The 20,819-nt window shown below is 46.5% G+C and overlaps 1 protein-coding gene across 4 annotated transcripts in view; it reads left to right on the top strand.

Annotated features, from left to right (window-relative positions):
* Positions 1–7,321: 7,321 nt before the first annotated feature.
* The window catches only part of FGFRL1 (fibroblast growth factor receptor like 1), a 172,966-nt gene continuing 159,468 nt past the window's right edge, over positions 7,322–20,819 (top strand). Inside the window, exons 1-2 of one of the 4 annotated variants that reach the window (XM_030450387.1) lie at positions 7,322–7,807; positions 9,013–9,122. In XM_030450387.1, coding sequence (XP_030306247.1) covers positions 9,062–9,122 — 61 coding nt within the window. In that variant the 5' untranslated portion in view covers positions 7,322–7,807; positions 9,013–9,061. Of the gene's footprint in view, positions 7,808–8,118; positions 8,282–8,520; positions 8,621–9,012; positions 9,123–20,819 lie in introns of those variants that run through there. The other 3 variants (XM_030450386.1, XM_030450384.1, XM_030450388.1) reach the window with 3 other exon arrangements.

Below are 20,819 nucleotides of genomic sequence, written 5' to 3'. Positions count from 1 at the left end.
CTTTGCTCTTCCCTTCATGTGGGGATGGCTGGGGGGGTGGCTGCCCAGCTGAAGGGGCTCTCTGGCAGTGCCTTACCCCAGCAGAACTGGTGTGGATAATATTTAACCCTGCCAGGGCCTGGGGAGGGTGGGACAGAGGCTCTACCAGGTTGTATTTGGCACATCACGACCAGACAAGTCGGCAGTGCTCCTCAGGTCCAACAAGATTTGTCCTCCTGGTGTAAGTGTCCTCTGTCCCCCCCAAGCCTTGCCCTGGATGAAGCCATGAAGCATGGCACCAGGACAAGGAGAGTTTGATGAATACTTGAGCAGCCCAAAGATCCAAGAGGATTCCTCTGAATTGAGGGAAAGCCTCTTCAAATCTACCTCCCTTGCTGCAGTCCCCGTGCCCTGAGATCCCATCTCTGGAGACAACCAGGGTCCTAGGGCACAAGCAATACCAAGGCTGAGCCATCGTGGTGTGGCTGAGAGATGTGTACAAGCCAGCACCCTGTCTGCAGTGTTTGTTTCAGGAAAAATCCATCTCTAAGGGGGATGTCCTAGAGGGAAAGCACTGAGAGGACTGGTGCATCTCCCCTGTTGCTCTACCTGAGCAGCCTGACTTGGCTGGATCTTCACTTAGGGCAAAGAAGGAGAGTTTCTTAGCAAACTCTGGGCTAAATGAAGCTCTTGTCAGTCCAGGCAGGATGGAGCTCCCCAACACCCATCACTCCTCTGTGGATGCCCAGCATGGTGCCCAGACCTCTCCTGGCTTCAGCTCCCTGTCCCACACTCAGGAGACAAATCCCAAAGGCTGAGCTCATCCTGCTGCTCCCTGGGAAGAGAGCAGCCAAGTCCTTCCACCCCATATCTGAGTGAGTATCCCATTCCAGCCTCCCCTGTTATTTTTGTTTGCATATGGATAGAGAAAAAGAAAATATATTCCCTATGAGGATTGTTTCTGTATGGTTTTACACATAAGAGTAAACAAAGCATAGCTGTCAACTATATATTTAGCATATTTTTGGTGGTGTTCCCATCCAGAAAATGCAGCTGCATTATATTCCCAATAAAGTGGAACTAGCATTCAGCTTCAGCAAGAATGTTAATAAATAAAAGACATTTCAAACAACACTGATTGAAGCAAAGTGTCATTTCCTATCCCCTGCCCCCCTTCGAGGTTTTATTTTTTTGCAAAGGGTTCCAAAAATGTTAATGTCTGACCTGATTTCTGTTGAAATCAGCAGAATTCTGCTCCTGGTTATACCAGAATGAATCTGAAATGGCTTTATGGCTTTCAGTGGGTTTGTCTGGACTACCACCCATGTCACCAAGAGCAGGTCTTGCTTGCCCCTTGCTTAATTAAACAGATTATTTTGTTGGATAATTTGGTTTCTTTTTGTTAAAGAGACCCAGCCAGAAAGGGGGAGTTTGTGGTGGTACCACCTAAACTCAGACAGTGCCCCTGACATGATCCATGTGGCTCTTGCCTAATATCCTATTGCTGACAATTAGAACACAAACATACAGTCATATTTTTGGATGAAACTGTACAAACATTTCAAAACAGTTTATGCATGCAGATTTGTATGTTATCAGAGAGAACCACACATGCACATGGAATTCATGGAAAATGCTGAGAGATTTGAAAGGAAATAGTTTGGGAAGTTGTCTTATTTTTTTGAACGTAAATCCCCAAACAGTTCCCCTTCACATTCCTCACATCTGTGCAGCAATTAATACTTGACATTTCTGTTTTTCTCTCTGTCTGTTGATCTTGGTCCTTTTTTTTTAAATTTTTTTTTTATTTATTTTTCTCATGTCTCCTTTCATGTTTGCTACATCTGTTTGCTAAACCCAGCACTGATGTAAACAGACAAACTTCTTTGCAAAGGATAATGTGACAGAGCAATGAGAGGAGATTTAGGCCTTCAAAACTGTGGTCACCTCCCCAAATGAAGTATTTATATTTAGGGATATTTCAATTCAGAGGCTTCTGCTCAGACTACCTGGACTGAATAGATGCTGCACAGATGAATCTGTTGGCTTAATAATTTTTTTTTCTCACTTACAGTGATTCCAATGGCTCCAGTGGGATTATTCTTGTACTAGCCAGATGTAAAAGGAAAGCAAAATCAAATCCTTCATACATCAGTGTCAGACTGACTCCAAGAAACCAGTGTTGAGTGATACAAAGTATAAGGGGCCTGAAGAAGGATGTGTTTATGGAGAACATTTGGGAAATTTAACTACTTGTAGTTTGAGTAAATGCTGAGTGGGTGAACTGCTGGGAAACTTCTAAGAGTGGGAAAAAGAGAAGAGAATAAGCAAATTGCTTGATGGGAGAAGAATGAGATACAATTAAAAAAAGAGTGTAGCTCTTTCAAACAAGTGGCAACCTGGCCTGCCAGAAGCTTTTTATACCATATTCCTCATCCAGATATCTGAGCACCTTCTGGGATTGTGGAAACGGTGTGCTGAGTGTCAGATGTGGTTTATTCCTGCTCCATTCTGTCACACTGGTATTGCTTTTGAGTGGAACAGAAGCAGATTTTGTCTGGAAAGGTAAGATCTTTTGTTAGCTCTATGGAGAGCAGTCAGAGAAAAAAGGAGATGAAGTCTGGGGACTTGCCCGTTCTTCAGTCTGCGTTGCTTGAGCTAAACTCTTTCCTTGTGAACACCATTCCTGCATGGAAGGAGAATTTTGCATGGATTGCAGTGTTCCATTGTACTAGGACCTTTTTACACAGGCTTTTGGAGCAGGGATGGCTTTCCTGAAGCTGTCATCTGGGGAATATTGATCTGTACTTTCCAAGGCTGCCCTGGGATGCTCGAGCTCTCTTGCACCAGGTGTCAGCTTTGCCTTTGAGAGTTCAGCTCAGCCTTGAGAGCAGAGTTGTCCCCTGCTGCCACCCATCTCAGGGACCTCAGCTCAGCTGCTGAGCAGCACATCCCAGCCTGCCAGCCCTTGAACTTCATTTGGCAGCCCCTGTGAGGGCAGCATGAGGGACTCGTGCTGCTGATGGGATGTGTCCTCCTGGGCTGGGCTCAGCTGGGCTGATTGGTGTTCCCTGAATGTTGCCTGCTCCCTGCTCAGGGCTGTCACGTTTCCCTGGTGCCAGGGAGAGCTGACACAGCGTGCCTAACCTGGCCAAGGGAGATAGGGTCTCCCAGCCAATTTGGGATGGTGGAAAGCATTTCCTGCAGATGCCGTCATGTGCAAATTTAGCATCCATGAGAAATCCAAGCACGTTCTCCAGGCACAGGGAGACTGAGCAGTGTGTGTGTGACCAGAGGAAAGGCTGGGATCCCACTCTTGGTGGCACTTCAGACCGAGACAGAGACCAGAGGGTAGCAGAGGGATCATTTGTGCCTGCAAAAACCTTCAAGTCCACAGTGCAGCTGCCATGGGGCAGCAGGACCACTCAGTATTGTGTGCAGGACCCAAGGTTTGGTTGATAGGACATTTAACCCCATTTTACCACCTTCTCTGCCTGACATGTAGTTCATACTTCATGTGTAAAAGCTAACCTTATGGATGTGGTGGACTGCTTGTTTGTTTGAGACACTGCTTAGAATAAAGTTTAGTTTAAGAGAATAATGTGGGGAGAAGAAATGTTTTTTATGAAGAAAAGTACATAGCTTTCAGAACCGTGTCACCCAGGTCCATCTTCCCATCTGTCCATACCTCCTCTCTGAATATTCTCTAGCTTACAGTTTGGTCTCAGTTACCACAGACAGAGGAGATGGCAATTCAGCTCTCACAAAGCACCACGCTCTCTCTGCAGAAGTTTCAGCCTCAATTATAGACCCAAACAGGCCAGGACAGTGGTGTGCAAAGGTAAAAGTGTGAGCTGTGCTCTTTGAGTGTCACGTTTTCTGTGCTGTCTTGTCAAGTGCTCTGTCAAGAACTGACTCACCCAGGGAAATCTGCCCCATTAACCACATTTCTTACCTTGTCTGGTGTCCTCAGGCATCCCCTCAGCCAGGCATCCTAGCCAGGATGCTGGGGCTGACCCTGGGTGGCTGCTCCCCTCGGGTAACCCGAGGAGGGCTGCACAAACAGGGTGGAGGGAATGCTCCTAATCCTGGCCGTGCCCTTCCATCACCTTCACGTGCTCTGCCAGCTGCACCCGGTCCTGCACATCCCCTGCCCCAGCCTCGTGTCCCTCTGGATCTGTGCCATGGGGCCTCGTGCTCCTGCAAGGCACTGTTGCCAGTCCAAATTGCTTGGAGGGCTCCAGCCTCCTGGGGTGTATTTGGGGTGAGGGGGAAATTCATACCTCTAGCTGCTACCTGAGGGGTGAGAGAATGTTTGAAGCGGGTTAGGAGTTACAGACCAGAGGTGGTGGGGTTCCCCAGATCAGTTATTGGAGGGGTAGGGGAAAAGAAAAGGCAAAACAACCAAGATGGAATAGAGAAAATGGGGGCAAAGTGAGTGCTGCAATGATGGAGGTGAGCAGCTCCTGGGAGAAAAGAGGTAAGAAAGGTGGAGAAAGTCCAAGCTGTGCTTTTGGAGAAGTGAGGAAAGTGGTTCTGGGGATGTATGCTCAGCAGACCATCACAGCTACGCAAAACATGGAAACCCACAGTCTGGAAAAAGACTTTGAGGACAACTGGGATACAAATGGACAGTTAGGCTGCTGCTCAGACCATGTGGAGTCATGTACTGCATTGCTGAGCATTGGTTTTGGTTGTCAGCTCCAGAAAGCTGCTTTCCCACAGCCTTGCCTCAGGTTCGAGGGGTGCGGGAGCAAACTGGGGCTGTTGACTTTCAGACTACTCAATCTTCCTGCAAATTACAGCCAGTCCAGAGTAAAACCCCACAGCTCTGCATGTTTCCTTATTTAGGTAGAAGTGTTGGGAAAACAGCGTGAGATTTTATTTCTGATAAACCAGGAGCTGTTTCAGGAATATCAATTATTTTTGTTGTATCAATGTTTTACATCTATTCCTCTGCTGCTCTATGCTGTATTTGGAACGAGATTAATGAAGGCTACAGCACGTTTTCAGACTGTCTTTCAGGCATTCCCAAGTCCCGGAAAAAAAAAAAAAAAAAGAAAAAAAAAAGAAAAAAAATTGTGCAGACATTTTGGAGTCAGTAGGGGTTGTTTTCTGGTTATTTTAGCCTGGGGTATGGAAGCTGTGGGCTCCGTTCCCTGCCCCATGTAATCCCTTTGCAACATCAGTTGGAGTCAGAGTCTTAAAAAGATTCTGGATGCCAAAAGACAGAGGCTTAAGGGGGATCTGAAGGTGTTTGGGCACCTGGACACTTGAAAATCTTGTGTATCATCTCTGTAATCCTCCATCTCCCAGAACTCCCCAGCAGTGAAGGGCTGCAGGAGGCATTTTGCTGCTTTATAGGTGTACTGAGAGGAGGAAATCCCTCAGCCCGGGAGATGTTGGAGCCTTTACAAAGGCAAACACGGGATTTTTCAGTAAGAAACTGAGGACTGAAGGAGTGGTTCCGTCAGACGATTTTTATCTGCTGTGTACAACCTGAGCTGGCTGCTCAGTGCAGGGTCCTTTCTTCTAGGCTGGAACTGATTCAGGCCCACACAGAGTTCACCCAGTGCAGTTGGTAACTAAACCTTGGAGTAGGAGCTCTTTGGTTGGGTCCCCCTAACCTGGTGGGAAACCTGCCCATGATGGGAATGTGTCCCACAGCCAGGACTGAGGCTGCTTCAGACTTCAGTCTGCATGGGATCAGTAGGTCATGTAAATAGTTTTGGGGCTGGATATTAGATGGTGGTTTCCTTGGGACAAAGACCTTGACTCCTTTTAGTGAAATGGCTAGGAAGCTTTACAAAGAGGTGTTTTACACATCCTCCCTGGAGATGTAACATGTGCTTAAGCTCTCATTCTGGGGCAACTTTGAGTGATTTAATCAGAATCCATGGCATTAATATGACCATGTAGGTCAAGTCCTGAAGGTTTGCTTCAGTCAACACTGTCTTTGAAGTCAATGAGGCTGAAGTTATTGCCTGATATGAGGAGAAGTTCATCTGGGATTTCTCAGATGAATGAACTTTAATAATAAAAATGATGATATAAATATGTAAAATATAAAAACAGTGTTGTCAGCCACTCTGTTGCTGGTTCAGGAGGTTTATATGTTTAGTCTTGAATGTTTTTCACATTGATTTTGTATATCAAGATTTAAGGCTGTCAGGAACCGTTGAGTAAAAACATTTAGTAATAATAATCATCATAATAGAGGGTGTGATTTCATAATCATAACAAAACAGATAAGATGGATGTTCAGACTGCTTTTTGGCTTGGGTTTAGAGATTCTCCTGGTGCCTGTCACATTGAATTAATATTGAGACAGCTTCATTTTCAAGGAGTCCTTCATGCTGGAGCATGTCAAATAAGAGATATAATAAACACTAACATCAACAGTAACAAGGTCTTTTCTCTCCAGATATCAAAGTATAGCTATTGAGGCAGCTTTTTTTTTTCCTTATAATTTGTTTAGTCTGTTTGCTGAATTCTGCCAGGTTGATTCTTTTTTAAAATACTGTGCAGAGAGTAATTTGCTGTTAGAGTGGATGCATCAGCCTAGTCCTATTCAAAAGCAAATAATAAATAATTGTAACAGTTAATCTAAGGAACAGACTATTTTCCAGTTGGTTTAGTTTAGTTCACTCTCTTTCTGGCACGATTTGCGTCCCGGACGAGAAATAGAAAAGGCATAACCAGAGTGAGCTCTCACCCAGCCCAATGCCTCCCGTGTACCCTCCCTTCTGTAGGGACCCCAATCTCTGTAGGGACCCCAATCTCTCCCTCCTTGGGGGGGTTCACCAGCCGAGGCAGCGCTGGTTTGGCAGGGACCAGTTATGGGGTGCATGGGGGGGCTGGAGGGATGAAGGTCTTCCTCGTCGCGGGGCTTCCAGGGGCTCCGTGGGCTCCGGGGGGTACCTGGGGGGGGATGCTCCGGGGCACAGAGTTGGCACCCCTGCATCCCGGGAGTTGCAGGGCATAGGGGGGTCTCTGGAACACTCGGTGGTGGGGGTGGGTGCAGAGGGGTTGGGGAGAGTCTCGGTGCCTGCCAAGCTCACCCATTGCTCGACGAGCCGCCGCTCCCCGCCTCCGCCACCCCCGTAAAGGGTTAAGGGGAGCTGCGGCGGGGATCGGGACGGGGGGGGCGGGGGCTCCCGGGGATTGGTGCGAAGTTTGGAACGGGGCGGTACCGCACCGCCTTCCTCGGCGGCTCTGCCCCCACAACCACAAAGCCCTGCAGGGAAAGTTGCTTTATCGCTTGTTTCTCTCGCCCCGGCTCTCCCTCCCCCCCCCCTCCCCTTTTCGTCCCTCGCCCCCCCCTCCCTCCCCTACCCCTCCCCTTCCCCAGCCCCTTACCCCTCCTCCCCTCGCTCCTTAAACGGGATTCCGGCTGGGCGAGCCGCGGGACGGCATCACTGGGCATCCCGCGGCTGCTTAGCCCCGGCGGATCTGTCAGGTCCCCGCTGTCCCTCCCCGCACACACACGCTCAGCCCGACCCGGAAAGCAGGAAAAATAATTGACAAGGTTCCCCCTTACTCCTTAGCTCCTCGCCCTTAGGTCCCTAGTAGAAAAAAAAAACCAAAAAAACCCCCAACAAATCGCCTCTGCTGAGAAGGGGGGACTTATTAAAAAAAACCGGTGGTGAAGGGGAAGAACCGCTCCGTGGGGGCGGCACCCCCTAAAGCAGCCCCCACCCGCCCCCGGGAGGGTGATGAGGTAGAGCCTGGCGGCGGAGCCCCCCGCCGGGAGCCGTGGAGGGCATGAGGCGGCGAGCGGCGGGGATGGGCGGCAGCGCACGGTGCTAGAGCCCCGGCAGCAGCCAAGGTAAGTCCCCCCCACACCACCAACACCCTCCTCAGCTCCCTCCCCCTCCCCCCCCAAGCCGGGACACCCCCGTCTGGGTCAACGCTGGGTCGGGGAGACACGAAGGCACAGCTGGGAACCGGCGGGGTAGCCGCGAAGCGGGGGGCAGCACCAGGTGGCATCGCGCCGGGTGTCCTCGTCGTCCGTCCTCCCGCCCCTTCCCCGCTCCCCGCCTCCCTTTCCCGACCCCGATGCCTGGCTGGGAATATCCCGTTCCCGGCCGCCGCGGGGCTGAGCCGCGCCGGGCCCCGGGTCCTGCCCCGGGGGAGCCCCCGCCGACCGCCCCCCGCCCCCGGAGCCCTCCCTGAGGAGCGGCTCCCCCTACGAGTTGGGAAACTAATGGCAAAAGCGTCCGTGTTTGCTTTGCTGGATGGTGTACACGAGTTGTTGTGTGTCCTGGGGGCACGGAGTGTTTAAACCGGGGAGTTTACAAGAGTGAGGAATTCAGACAGTGTTTAGAGAGTGAGAGTTTTAGGAGGAGAACAGGGTGTAATTAATGTAAACCTGATCTACCCCGGGTTTGCGGATCACAGCGAAGGCATCTTCAAGAATCTGGATAATTAAGTGCGGTTTTGCTTTGGGACGCACCTCTGGAACACACGGGAACAAGTGGGGCTTTGGGGTGTGTGTGTGTGTATGTGGGGGGGGAGGAAAGGGAAAGTCACTGCTGCTCAGCCAAGTTGTGGAGCAGAGGAAGGCGCGGACCCAGAGCGGAGCCTGTCTGAGGGGCACTGAAGCAGCAACACAAAGTTTTCTGGGCTGCTGATGGGAGAGGTAACATTCCTCCTCCCCCTTCCCCAAGTTCCTCCGCAAATTGTTAACCTGAAATCTTGTTTTATGGCCACTTGCTAGAGTTTTGTTTGCCTTCCAGACTGGTTCTGTACAGGATACCAAAGAATTATGCATTAACTTAGAGGAGCTTACTGGCCTCGGTGGGTTCTTGATTTATATCAGGCTAAAGCAGAGAGGAGGGCAAAGTTTTTCTTGCTGAGGGCCAAGGAATGAGTTACAAGTACGTTGCTCTTTTATTTGCTGTTTCTACTCTTATGCCTCTGCATTAGGTTTTAAAGCTTTGCGAAGTTGTTTGAATTAAGTTACTTGAGGTTTGTTTTGTTTTTTTTTTTGTCCCCAATAATCAACTTGGCTTTCCTTTTTCCTGCCTCCAGGTCCGAGAGAGTGGTAGCCTGTAGGATACGGTGGGATCTAGTTTTCAAAATGGAATTGCAGCTGGCTCTCCTTTTCGCAGGGATAATTGCATTTTCGGACTCGGCGAGAGGTAAGGAAACGGCGCGTGCTGCAAACGCTCTGCTACTCACACCCTTCCCCCTGCTCCCCTGGGCTCCTGCTCTGCAAACACCCCCAGTGCCCTCAGAGAACCTTCCTTCCTTCGGGGAGTTGTCAGCGTGGACTTGTCCCCCTTGCTTTTCTGGGCAGGGGTGCAGGCTCGTGCCCACCTGCATGTTTGGGGGTCATCGGTTTGGATGGAGCGCGGACGCTCTGGGTAGGTGCAGGTGAACTTCCAGGAGCTTTTGTCACGTGCGTGTAAAAATCCACAGACAATTTTGAAGAAAAGCAACCGCATTCCTCTGTGGATCAGGAATACCTCTTCCCCCTCCTGTAATCCCTCCAGCCCCTGCCCTGTATATTCCCACCAGCAAACTAAACAAACACATCCATTAACTTCCTCGGTGACAGACAAATGACAGTTCCTAACAGTGAGAGCGTATTTTAATGCTGGGGCTCCAGTGGTTGATCAGATTTCAATAAACAGGTTACCCTACCAGAGGCAAATTGAAATACATTGACCTGGGAGTGACAAGGGGGTGGAAAAAAAAAAAAAAAAAAAAAAAAAAGAAGTTTCTTTATGGGGATGTGCTTAAAGCAAAGCTCTGGGATCAGGGTGAAAGGAGTGGTGGTTTTTCCTCTGCTCTTGCCTGTGTTGTCGTACCTTGGTGGATGCTGTCCCTTGAAAGCCTGAATGAGAAACCATGCTCTCAGCTCTGTTCACAAAGGAAGGGATGCATTGTTCCAGGAGAATGGGGGTATGGCTTTAGGATGCAGATTGCTCCAGCTGCAATTCCCAACAGTATCAGAGTTGCATGAATTGCTCAAAGCCCTTTAAATCACCCAGTGCCGTGGAGTGGTGAACTAAATGGCTTAAACTTGCCCTTCGTTTGGGCAGTACCTTGCCAAAAACCAACCTTAGGGGTGAGGGTGGGAAAGTAGAGGGGGAGTGTTACTCAAAAAACCCAAGGTTTGGTTAGTGGTTAATGTGTTGCTGTTTTATTTTTTGGCCTTGGCTCCCAAGCAAATATTTTATGGAGGCAAAAGCACTATAAAGTGATTCAGCTGGAAGCTGAATGAAAAAGAAAACAGTATATAGGCTTTAAGTCCTGCAAGTCTCAATTCCAGGCAAGGTTTACAATGGAGACTCAGTTTAAGTTGTAGGCAATGGGCAGCAGTGTGTGCATTAACATGACCTCATGGATGTATATTAGTGCAATGGACCTGAGAAGTTGGTGGAGTTCCGGAAAAGATCTGAAGTGGGCAGGAGAAGACAAAAAGATTTTTGTCTCTGTTATGAGCCAAGTATCGGCGGCTTTACTGGCTGACCCTGTTTAAATTTGGTTTGCACTTGTCTTGCTTGTACTTTTTTATTGCCCCTGGCAAATGAAGTGCTGTGAGCTCTTGTCATGTAAAGAACTGGCAGAAAATTATCGGTGGGTAATTTCAGGACATCATTGTTTTTCCTATGGAAGGGTGTCTTTAATATAACTTGGATGGGATCATGTTGGCAATTAGGTTATTTGGACTCTAATCAGAGCAGGAAAAATCCATCCTGCAACGGGATGGAGAGATGGTCCTGGTTATTTAAAATGCTGTAGAAATAGAGTTTAAAAAACAGGGCCAAACCCAGGAAAAATGTCATTCATCTATGTGTAGATATCAGGAGAGGGAAAGTGAAGGAAAAAAAGTTGTCATTATTGTTAAAAAAAAAAACACCAAAAAAGAAAAAAACCCAAAACCAAAAAAGCCACACAACCCCCCCCAGAAACCCAGTCAAAACCCTAGCATTTACATCCTCCTTTGTACCTCCTAAGGCTGAGAGTGTTCTCAATAGCAGAGGACAGAGAATGAAACTTGTAAGCAAGCAGAGGTGAGCACACTGGAGCCTTATTTTGTGCTGTCAGCTATCCTTAAATATGAAATGTTTACTCTGGGCTAATTTCAGATTCCTGAAAAAATATGTCCAGTAGTTAACATGCCTGTGGATTTTTTCCTAATGTATGGCACGGTGGGTTCTGCTGCTGGAGGTGGATAAATGTTACCTGTTTCAGTCACTTGGGTTTTATAGACAGTCCTTTGGCCACTTCTCAGCCTGAGGTTGTTAGGTTTTCCTCTGGAAAAAGAAGGGCTCTTTGTTTTAGCTGAACAGTGTTTAGGATCTGTATCCTGATTGCAAATTAGACGTGTGTGGCCCAAAGTGTGCCAATGCCTCCTAATCTGAGGTGTCAGAAGTTAAATAGGTGCTCCCTGGCTTGCAGTCAAGTGAGGAAGGTGGCTGAGGAGGCTCTCTGGGAAAGGGCTGATCCTTCTCTTCTACTCAATATTAGGCAAAAGCAGTTTAGGCTGGAATTAGGATGTTAATTTGGAGCTGGCTGGTTTCATGCCTGTGTTTGGGGAAGGGCTGAAGGGCTGTGCCATGGTGCATTTGCACAAGGGGGCAGAGTTAAGTTGCCCACGCGTTCCAGCTTTGATATTTCCTGACAGTTGAGTGCTCAGCTGCAATCTTACATTAAATATTATGTTGTATTAATCTTGCATCTTTATTTAGGTGATGCCTTTTAAGGCGAAGGCCCCTGAAGGAGTGACTGATTGGGCTAATGCAGCAACTTTTTAATTTCTCCCAGCAAACAGGGGCATTTTTCCAGGTTCAGACCTGTGCCTACTGGCACTGTCCCTTCTTGTGACCCAGCGTGTCACATCACCAGTGTACAAAGTACTACAAAAGAGGGGCTAACTTAGGAAACCAAGATAAACTCTTAAGAAACAGGCAGTACATTTAAAGTATCCACACAAAGCAGAGAACAGGTCTAATTTTAGAGGTTTAGGTGCAGAACTTGCTGTGTCTGGAGGGATGAGGGATGAGGTAGCTCTGCCTAAGTTTGAACCAATGCTTTTGGGGCCAAAATGTAAAGGCTTTGGCTAAGGGCTTGTCTATATCTGTAAATGCAGTGAAATAACCCTTCCAAAAAACTTTATCTGAAGGAAGTCTCCCAGTAACAAATCTTATTCTGCTAAAGATCTCCTGGAGGGAGCCTGTACCAAAAAAGTTTTCTTCGGGAGCTATTCTGGTAAATATCCAAGCCCCTTCTTTCCCTTGTGGGTGAAGACAAGAACTTCTGATTGCACAAAATCCACTCTTTGACAAGAAAACCTGTGTGGTGTGGTTTTTTGAGTCACCATGCTTTCCAGCTGACAGCCAAGGTGTAGGATGCCAGCTGCTTCTGATAGCACTAGCCCTGAGCCTGGGATAACAGCACAGCTCTGGTGGCTTCTCCTTTGTGTCACTCCATTCCTGGTCTCACTGAGCAGCCATATACTGGGCATAAAAGTCCTGAATGTCCTGCTCTGGCCCTCCTCCGTGGGGATGAATGCCATCTTGGGCCACTAACCTTTCATGGTTATGCCCTACAGCAATGTAGCTCCTACCACTCCACACCTCCAATTGGATACAGGTAATACAATCTGATATTTTCCTGCCTATGTTATCTCAGTGACACACAAGGCAAGATTTGTTCCCAATCTGTCAAGTTGCCATCGTATTCGCCTTGGTGACCGTATATGGTAACATTGGGATGTGCTTGGCTTGGTCCCGTGGCTTAATCAAGATTTCCTTATGGTATGTTTAGAAGTTTTTGGTAAGAGCAGTAACAACCCTCCTGTTAGCAAGTAAACTGATATTCTGCTGGAAACTAATTAGTTTGGATGTTGATTTCATTTTCGGTGCCTTGCTGAGGGAGGGGAGGAACGGGACCTTAATTGCTTTCTGCTCTGGCACTTCCCTGCATGACACTTGGCTTGCAGACCTGGTGGATGGCTGCTTTACAGGGAATTGGCTGCTGGGGCCACCTCAAAATTTAATGGTTTCATGCAGAAATAATGTCACGTGCCATTTTGGTTTTTCTAAATACCATAGAAAAGGAAATAGGGCATTAGGAGGCTTTTTTATTTTGTTAGGAGAAACATAGTTACCATGCTGTAACTTTGGGGTTTAGAAAAGTGAATGGCAGTAAATGTGGTAAATATAAATAATGATAACAAAAGAAAGATGGTTGTTGGCTTCTGTTTCACTCCTTTACTCGTAATGAAGGGTTGTTACCAGATATAATAATCATGTAATTTCTCACTTGTGAAGGAGAAGCATGTTCTGATCTAACAGCCTGATTCAGATTCTATGTAAGTCACTGCACACTTTCTAGTTAAGTTTGGGGCATTTTTTGGATTGGGCTTTTGGGGAACTTGCTCATGGATAATCTGTCGGTGTGACTTGTACCTACATTTGACAAGATGATCTAAGAAAATCCTGGTTATTTTTTTTTTTTATTAAAACCCCAGTTACTACTCCTTCCGAGGCTGCTGGCAGCTTTGTGGCTGAATTCAAACACAAAATGTGCTGTGTGTCGTCCTGGAAAATGAGGGTTGATTTTTTTTTTTTTTTATTAGGAATATTAAAAACTCAGCAAATTGCTCAGATACACTTAGATTTTCCTTAAATTTTTGATACTTCACTTTCCAAGTCCGTATGTGTCTTTGACCTTCATTAAGAGATGCAAACAGCAAATTAAAATACATCTTTCCTGCAATGAACTTGTACACAGAAAAGGCTGGACTCCAAACCTGGACTTTTAGCAACAGAAGAAACTTTAATGGGCTATGAAGTGGTGCTTGAGGAATTACAGGAAAAAGGTTCTCTCTAGAAAATAATGTAATTAAAAAAAACAACAACAAAGCAAGCAGAAGTGACACTTGCTAGAGAGGAGAAAAGTGCTTTTCAAAGTTTGTGACCACTGGTACTAATTTATTGCCTAAAGATGAAGTTTTTCATCTGGCACAAATTGGTTGATAGAGGTGATCTTTTCCTCACCCACCTGATAATTCTTTTCTGAGTGCTGTCTCTCCATGGGTAGAACTGGGTGCAGAATACTCCCTGTGGAAACTCCCTGTTAGTGTGAAAGCAGTAGACATGGTCACTGTCTTGCTGTGCATTTTTGGGTTAATTATTGAAAGAGAGAAAAAATTCACCCAAAAGGGTAAAATAATAATAATGCAGAGGTCCTCTTGTGGCTAGTTTGAATTAAAAATAAAAAAACCCAAACAACCAACCTCTAGCCATAGCTCTGTTTATTCAGTGAGAGCAGGACCAGTGCAGCTTTCTGATTTTCCTGAGATGTGAAGCTCCAACTTTTTTCTGCAGTGACTTGTGAAGTGACACTGCTCAAAGGGCCTCTGCAAATGTGTCCCAAGCATTACAGGAGTCAGTGGCAATGCTCCTTTCTTTCTTTTCTTTCATTAACCTGATCATCTGTGTCTTGTTTCAAGGTGTTTGTCTTTCACCTGACCTTTTTCTTTGTTTTCTGGCGAGCTGCTCAAGCTGAAATACATTTGATTTTGTTTTGAACATTTAGCTTGGATTTCTCTTCCATCTCTTGTTCTCTGTAATCAGCCTTAACCTGAAGGTTTCTCTAATAGTGATGCTTCCATAAGTCTTTAGTTTTGTTGAATTGCCCTAATCTTTTGCACCAAAGTGGCTGTTGGTCACATAAGATTTTTTTAAAATCTTTTTATTTTTAAGAGTAGAGCCAGTGTAAGTGTAGAAATTGGAAAGACTGCTCTCTGCTGCAAGTCAGGTGCTCTTTTGTAGCAGCCATGGTTCTAAGGTGAAAGAAAAATAATTCCCAAAGTAAGCTTGAGTAATCTGATCCTGCTGCCCCAATGTCACAGGGGATGTGCAGATGCAGCCCATGCCAGTTCTAACAGGTCAGGACCTGATTCAGGGTGAGTTTTGGTGCTGTGACTCCTACTCACTCCCATGGGCTCTGGCTCCATCCCTGAAGGATGACTTCGGTTTGTGATCTCCAGCTCTGGATGGATCCCTCCTGGATGGCAGCAGAAGAGATTGGGATAAGGGTGGTATTTTGGATCCTGCCATTTGCCTGCTGAACCACATAGATTGGGCTTGGTTTTTTTTTTTTTATTTTATTCTAGAAACACATCCTTCTGCCTGCTGCAAGCTGTGGCTCTGCCAGGGCTAAAACTTGGAAATTCATTGCTTTAGCTTTGGGGTTTGCAGTGGGGTTTGTCCCCACATAAAGGGTACCATTCCCTGGGAGGTGTTTCTAGGTGTGGAGGGGCTGAGGACTGGCCAGAGTGCTATTTAACAAGTTAATATGTGGTGTTTGCTGCAAAATCCATTCACATCTCTGAGTTTTAATTTTTTTTCTCCTTCAGAGTCAAATAAACATGGGCTGCATGGAGCTTGGTTGGTTGCCCTGAGTACACAGTCTCCCCATTGTATTGCAGTAGAAACACAGTATCCAGCAGAGCTGTGAATAACCTAAAGTTTTTATTTCATCCCAACTGCTCCAATTTTCAGGAAGAAATTCAGCCAATAACTCCAGGCTACTTCTTCCATTAAGTGTTCAAACTTAATTTTGAGCTTCACGGAGGGAAGAAAAATGTAAATTGGGAACAGAGGCTCCTCAGAGAAGGTTGAAGTTTCTCAGGGCTCCTGCACCTCTATTCTCGACCTCTATGGGAGTGGGTTCTAGCTTGATAGGAACCAAACTCATTTATCCTTATGTCTGGTGAACTTATTTTGTTAAAGATTTACACAGTCCTGGGTGTCCTGTCAAGTGATTGAGAACGAGATGTCCTACCCTGGATGCAACTTGGATGGTATTGACTTTGGTGGGTATTTTAGGAGCTGTCAGTGTTTGTGGATGTTGAATAAAAAAACAGGGTCAGGAGGCAAATGCAGACTGAATTTGTGCAATAGGCTGCTTCTAAAATTCATATTTGCATTGGTGGGTTTGCTTGCAGTGTTCTGTAGTAGGATGACTGAAAGTTTGGGACTGGAGTTGTGCAGACTCTTTATGGCAATTGTGGGCTTGTTAGTTCTGATCAGAACATGATATCTGGGAAAAGAAAAGAGCTGGAGGAGGACATGAAGGGAAATAGAAGTATCAGCAAAACTCCAAGAGAAAATGGAAGCTGGATTCATGTACTGCTGCTCTGGAGGTCTGGTGCAGCCAAACCTTGGGAGAGGTTCTCAAGTGGACACCCAAAGAGGGTGTTGTTATGCAGCCTTCCCAAATCTGGGATTTGCTTCCCATTTCACCTGTGTCCTTCCAGGTGCCCCCACCTCATTAGGTAAAGGTGTGATGCTTAATTGGCTTTTGACCAATGTGTGACTTGGAGTAGAAACATTCTGTTGTAAAAGGGGAGTTTTCATTGTGATAGCCAGTATTTTACTACTGCCTTGTAGGGATTTAAATCTTCTTTTTTTTCAAGACAGAAATGGATGGTCTGAAGCCAAATAAACTCCAAAGGAGGAAGACAAGGCAGTTACACAGCCACAGCAGTCCCCCCAAAGCTGAACAAGCCCAACGAGAGGAGCTGGGCTGCTACAGATGCTGTAGCACTGTGAACTGGTTCCTTTTCCTTCTTTTTCTTCTTCAGTAATAGATTTGTGTGAGTTGGAGTAACTGAGGAAGCTGTTTTTCCCAGTGGTTTTTCTCACCTAGCCAGGTCTGGTAACACTGGTTGAGCAATGACAAGTGGCAGATGAGTTACAGGTGTATGAACTCCATGTCAAGGATGGAAGAGTTAATGAATAACAGGGCAGTCTGGAGGCTCTCTGGGGAAGGAAGAATCCTTGTTTGGCAAGGCCAGTGAATGTAGAACTGGTGGCCAAAACTCCTTCAGAGTGTGGATACCCTTCTGAGAGAGGATGCTGTGAGCCATCTTGCTCACCTTCTGGGTGGATCAAAATCTTTCATGAGTTCTGCAGTTTAACATGACATTTTGGTGGCAATCCCAGGGTCACTTTAGCCAGGCAAGTAATTTTAATGTATTTTGGGCAGTTTAAAGTAGGAAACTGAGAGGCAAGTTGCCAGCTCCAGCAGTGTACGGAGATCAGGCTCTGTGCTCTGAGAAGTTATTTCATATTTTAACATTCAGGGTTAGATATTGCCTTGCATTACAAAGGTAATAGTCCCTTTAGGTTCATTGAGTTGTGGCTGAGTAGCTGTGAGGAGGATTTAGAGTTATAATCCTAGCAGAGAGCAGAAATTGGGGCCCTGTAAGACAGGGTTGTGTCTCAGTTCTGTGCTGTGGCACCAAGCCATGGGAGGGTTTGTCATGATTTGCAATAGTTAATATAAAACTAGATTAACAGATCAGAGCTGATGAGTATCTTTCCTCCTCCTGGTATTCCCAACCAATCAGAAATGCAGTTTTGCTGGGGTTGATTTCATTAGAGGCTAATGAGAGCGGAGCTCTCAATCATAGGTGGGACAAGTGTTTACTTTTCCTTGACAGGTTTGATTGACAAGGAATCATAAAACAATTAGGGAGATATTTGCATGTGTAGGGGAACTGGCTTTGGGAAGTTGAGTTCTAATTGCTTGTTGTTACCTGAAAATGTTTGTTTGCCACTGCTCTCAGCACACATCTATCATTTCTGGGATACAAAGAGGCACAAAGAAGTGGTGGAGCAGTTTGCTCAGGGGCTGGAGAAACCATCAGGTGGGGATGGTTCACTGGTTTATCCAGACCAGCTTTTATCTGTTTGTATCATTAAGGCATTTTCTTGATTCCTTGCTTGCTCTGACAGGGATGGGCTAGAGGATTCAAAGCATTTCAAACAGTATTTTGTGGCAGTGCTATACACAGGATTAATCCTGTGGAATTTCATTGGAAACACCAGGCTGGTCCTTTGCAACTGATAATGTAGCCTCAGAATATTGAATCTGAAGCTCAGTTCAGGGGTCTTCTTCTCATGAGTAATCCTGGTGGGAAGAGGATTGTAGATTCACAGGAATGGGAATCTGCCCCTTTTCCCCATGTTTTACTGCTGAACCCAAGGAAGAAAACAGCAAGGTGCCACTCAAAAGTAGCCACAGCAGTAGATCTGTATATTTATAATACTTATTACCATTTATTGAGAGTTTCCAGTGAAGAAAAAAAGAGACCCAAAAAAATACTGCTCAGTGTAGGCAGCGTTTCTCTTCTAGGCAGTGCTGGGAGAAAAAGCTTGTCTTTCTGAAGACCACAGACTAGCTAAGTGAAGTTGGAGGCTTATTTTTTCTTTTATCTTTGAAAATCCAATAAATCCAGTAAATTCTTTCAGTGTGGTCTTCCAAGAGTTTTTCAACTTTGTCTGACTCACAGATTATTCGAGTGCCATTATAGACGAGGGGTCAAGCAAGTTAATTCCCAGAACAGTGTGCTGCCCTGTTTTCAAACTGTGCTAATCGGGGTTTTGAGTCCAAGTGTGGTAGTTTGCTTAGTGAAATTATTTTCCTGTTAGAAAACTACAAATAGGCTCTGACTGTTCCTATTGGCTTCAGTCACTGGAGCACTCGCATCACGTGCAGAGCAAAGCCCCTGGGGATGTACTTGATGTGGATCAGGACACTGGTGGGGGCTCATTTCTCACTTTCCAAGACTGAACTCATGAAAACAGGCTGAATCCTTATTAAAAAGAGAAAAAAAAAAAAAGACAGCCAAGGAATTGTTACAGTCTCATACCTCCAGCAGGACAGAGGGAAGGCTGCACGAAGCCCATCTGAGCTCTAACGGGAATGTTGTTCCCCAGCGGAGACATTTGGTGGAGTTATTTGGTTACCTCTCCCCCTCACCTTTTTGCAATTGACTCTTGTTTACCTTTTTTCCTCCTCCTTTCCTGTAGTTTATTACCACTGTTTAGGCAGAGGAAATGAATTAACATAATTTACTGGTTTTGAGAGCACGACACATTCCCGGCATGTCCGTGTGTGTACACACGCTGGCGGTCGCCCTCCCAGCCCTGCACAGAGGAGTGTGTTTACAGAGTCTGGGTCCATTTAGGGAGAACAATACCCTGATTATGGAGGGCAGCCTTTTATTCCCAGAAACCAGAAGGAACCATTCTTTTCAAGCAGCTCCTTCCCCTTGAAGGTACAGGCGAGCTGCTGGAAGAGGGGAATAAATCTGTTGTGGACACAAACCAGCAGCATTGTTCTCTGGGGAAGTTGATTTAGGCATGGGGGTGAGAAGTCTCAGAACAAATCAAGCACCCATTTTAAGATCTACCAGCGTGCAGAGTGATGTTGTGGTTTCCAATTTAATTTCCAAGTAATAGCTGTGTGACTTCACGGGGAATTATTTGGTGCTTCTGAGCTGGTAAGGTGCTGGGGAGGGAGGATGGGCGGGAAGAAGATGGTAACTGAGCCTCCAAGTGGTTTTGGGTGGGCTGAGTTGGGTTGAAAGGTGCTGTTATGTATGAAATGCTGGTCATTTCTAATTGCAGGCATGCACCTGTGCCTGGTAGATAATGCTAGAGCCATGTCATATAGAGCATTTGCTTCACGTGATGTCGGGAAAGGTCAAGCACTTGATTTCTGTCCTGCTTAGCTGGGTTGTTAGTAGCACAAATAGGACCCCCCCCTTCTTCTGCCCGACCACAGCCACCCTGACCCTGGCAATAAATGCTTATCAGGTGCAATCTCATGGCATCTGAAGATAACTGAAGTTGACACCACCATCATCCTATCCTTGTACTGTTCTGCTTCCAACCTTGCTAGTCCTGTGTGCCAGCATGAGAGCTCTTATGACCTTGCTATTGGGTGTTTTGGGGAGCTAACCTAGGCAGGAAGCCAGCCTGGAAAATAATGTGATGAGTTAAATTGTTGTAGGAGCATGACCTGAGCTTGTGGGGTATCACAGTGTGGCCTTTCCATGCCTGCTTCTGGCAGGGAGGCTCAGTACCTCAGAGGTATGCTCAGAGGACTGAGCATTTCTGTGAACATTTATAAAATGACCCTTTAGGAATGTAAAATGAAGCGGGGTCTACACTGCAAAGAGTAGGATTGCCCAGGGGCAGGGAATCTGAAGACTGAAAAAATCAGATTTGAATACTGAGTCCTCCTCCCTTAGCAGAACCCACTGGAAAAAGTGCAAATTACCCTCATGGAAACTTCTCATCCACAAAGGGTTTGGGCCATTCTTAAGCTGACTTGGGCTCTTGGTTCAGCTCATTCACAGGGCATTGCTGACCCTTCCTGATTCCAGCTTCTGCACTTCATATCCCGACAGTTTTGTTTCTCTCTCAGGGCTCCTTTGAAATCTGGAGTGCTTTCTGGGGAAAATGGAATCTTCCTTCCTCTGTCCTCTGGCTTCTGAGGGAGAAGGATCATTCTGGGGAGCTGAGAGGTGCCAAGTTAATGCTGCCAGCATTTGCTGGCCCTCCTGTGGTGTTGCTTGCTCCAAGGACTGTGTCCAGTCCTGAAGTCCCCAACACAGGAAGAATATGGAGCTTTTGGATGCAGTCCAGAGAAGGGCCATGAAGATCACCAGAGGGCTGGAGCCACCTCTCCTGTGAGGACAGGTTGGGAGGTTGGGGTTGTTCAGCCTGGACAAGAGAAGACTCAGAGGAAACCTTATAGAGGCCTTCCAGTATCTGGAAGGAAAGCTGGGGAGTGACTTTTTATAAGGGCATGGAGTGATAGGCCAAGGGGTAATGGTTTAAGCTGGAAGAGGGTAGGTTTAGCTTAGACATTAGGGAAAAAATCTTCATTGTGAAGGTGGTGAGACATTAGCAAAGGTTGCCCAGGGAAGTTGTGGCTGCCCAGTCCCTGGAAATGTTCAAGGCCAGGTTGGATGGGGCTTTGACCAACCTAATCTCATGGGGGGTGTCCCTGCCCATGGC

Source organism: Calypte anna, chromosome 4B (genome assembly GCF_003957555.1).
Source record: "Calypte anna isolate BGI_N300 chromosome 4B, bCalAnn1_v1.p, whole genome shotgun sequence".
Taxonomy (NCBI): domain Eukaryota; kingdom Metazoa; phylum Chordata; class Aves; order Apodiformes; family Trochilidae; genus Calypte; species Calypte anna.
Note: the sequence above shows the minus strand (reverse complement) of the source record. Positions and strands in the feature narration are given on the sequence as shown.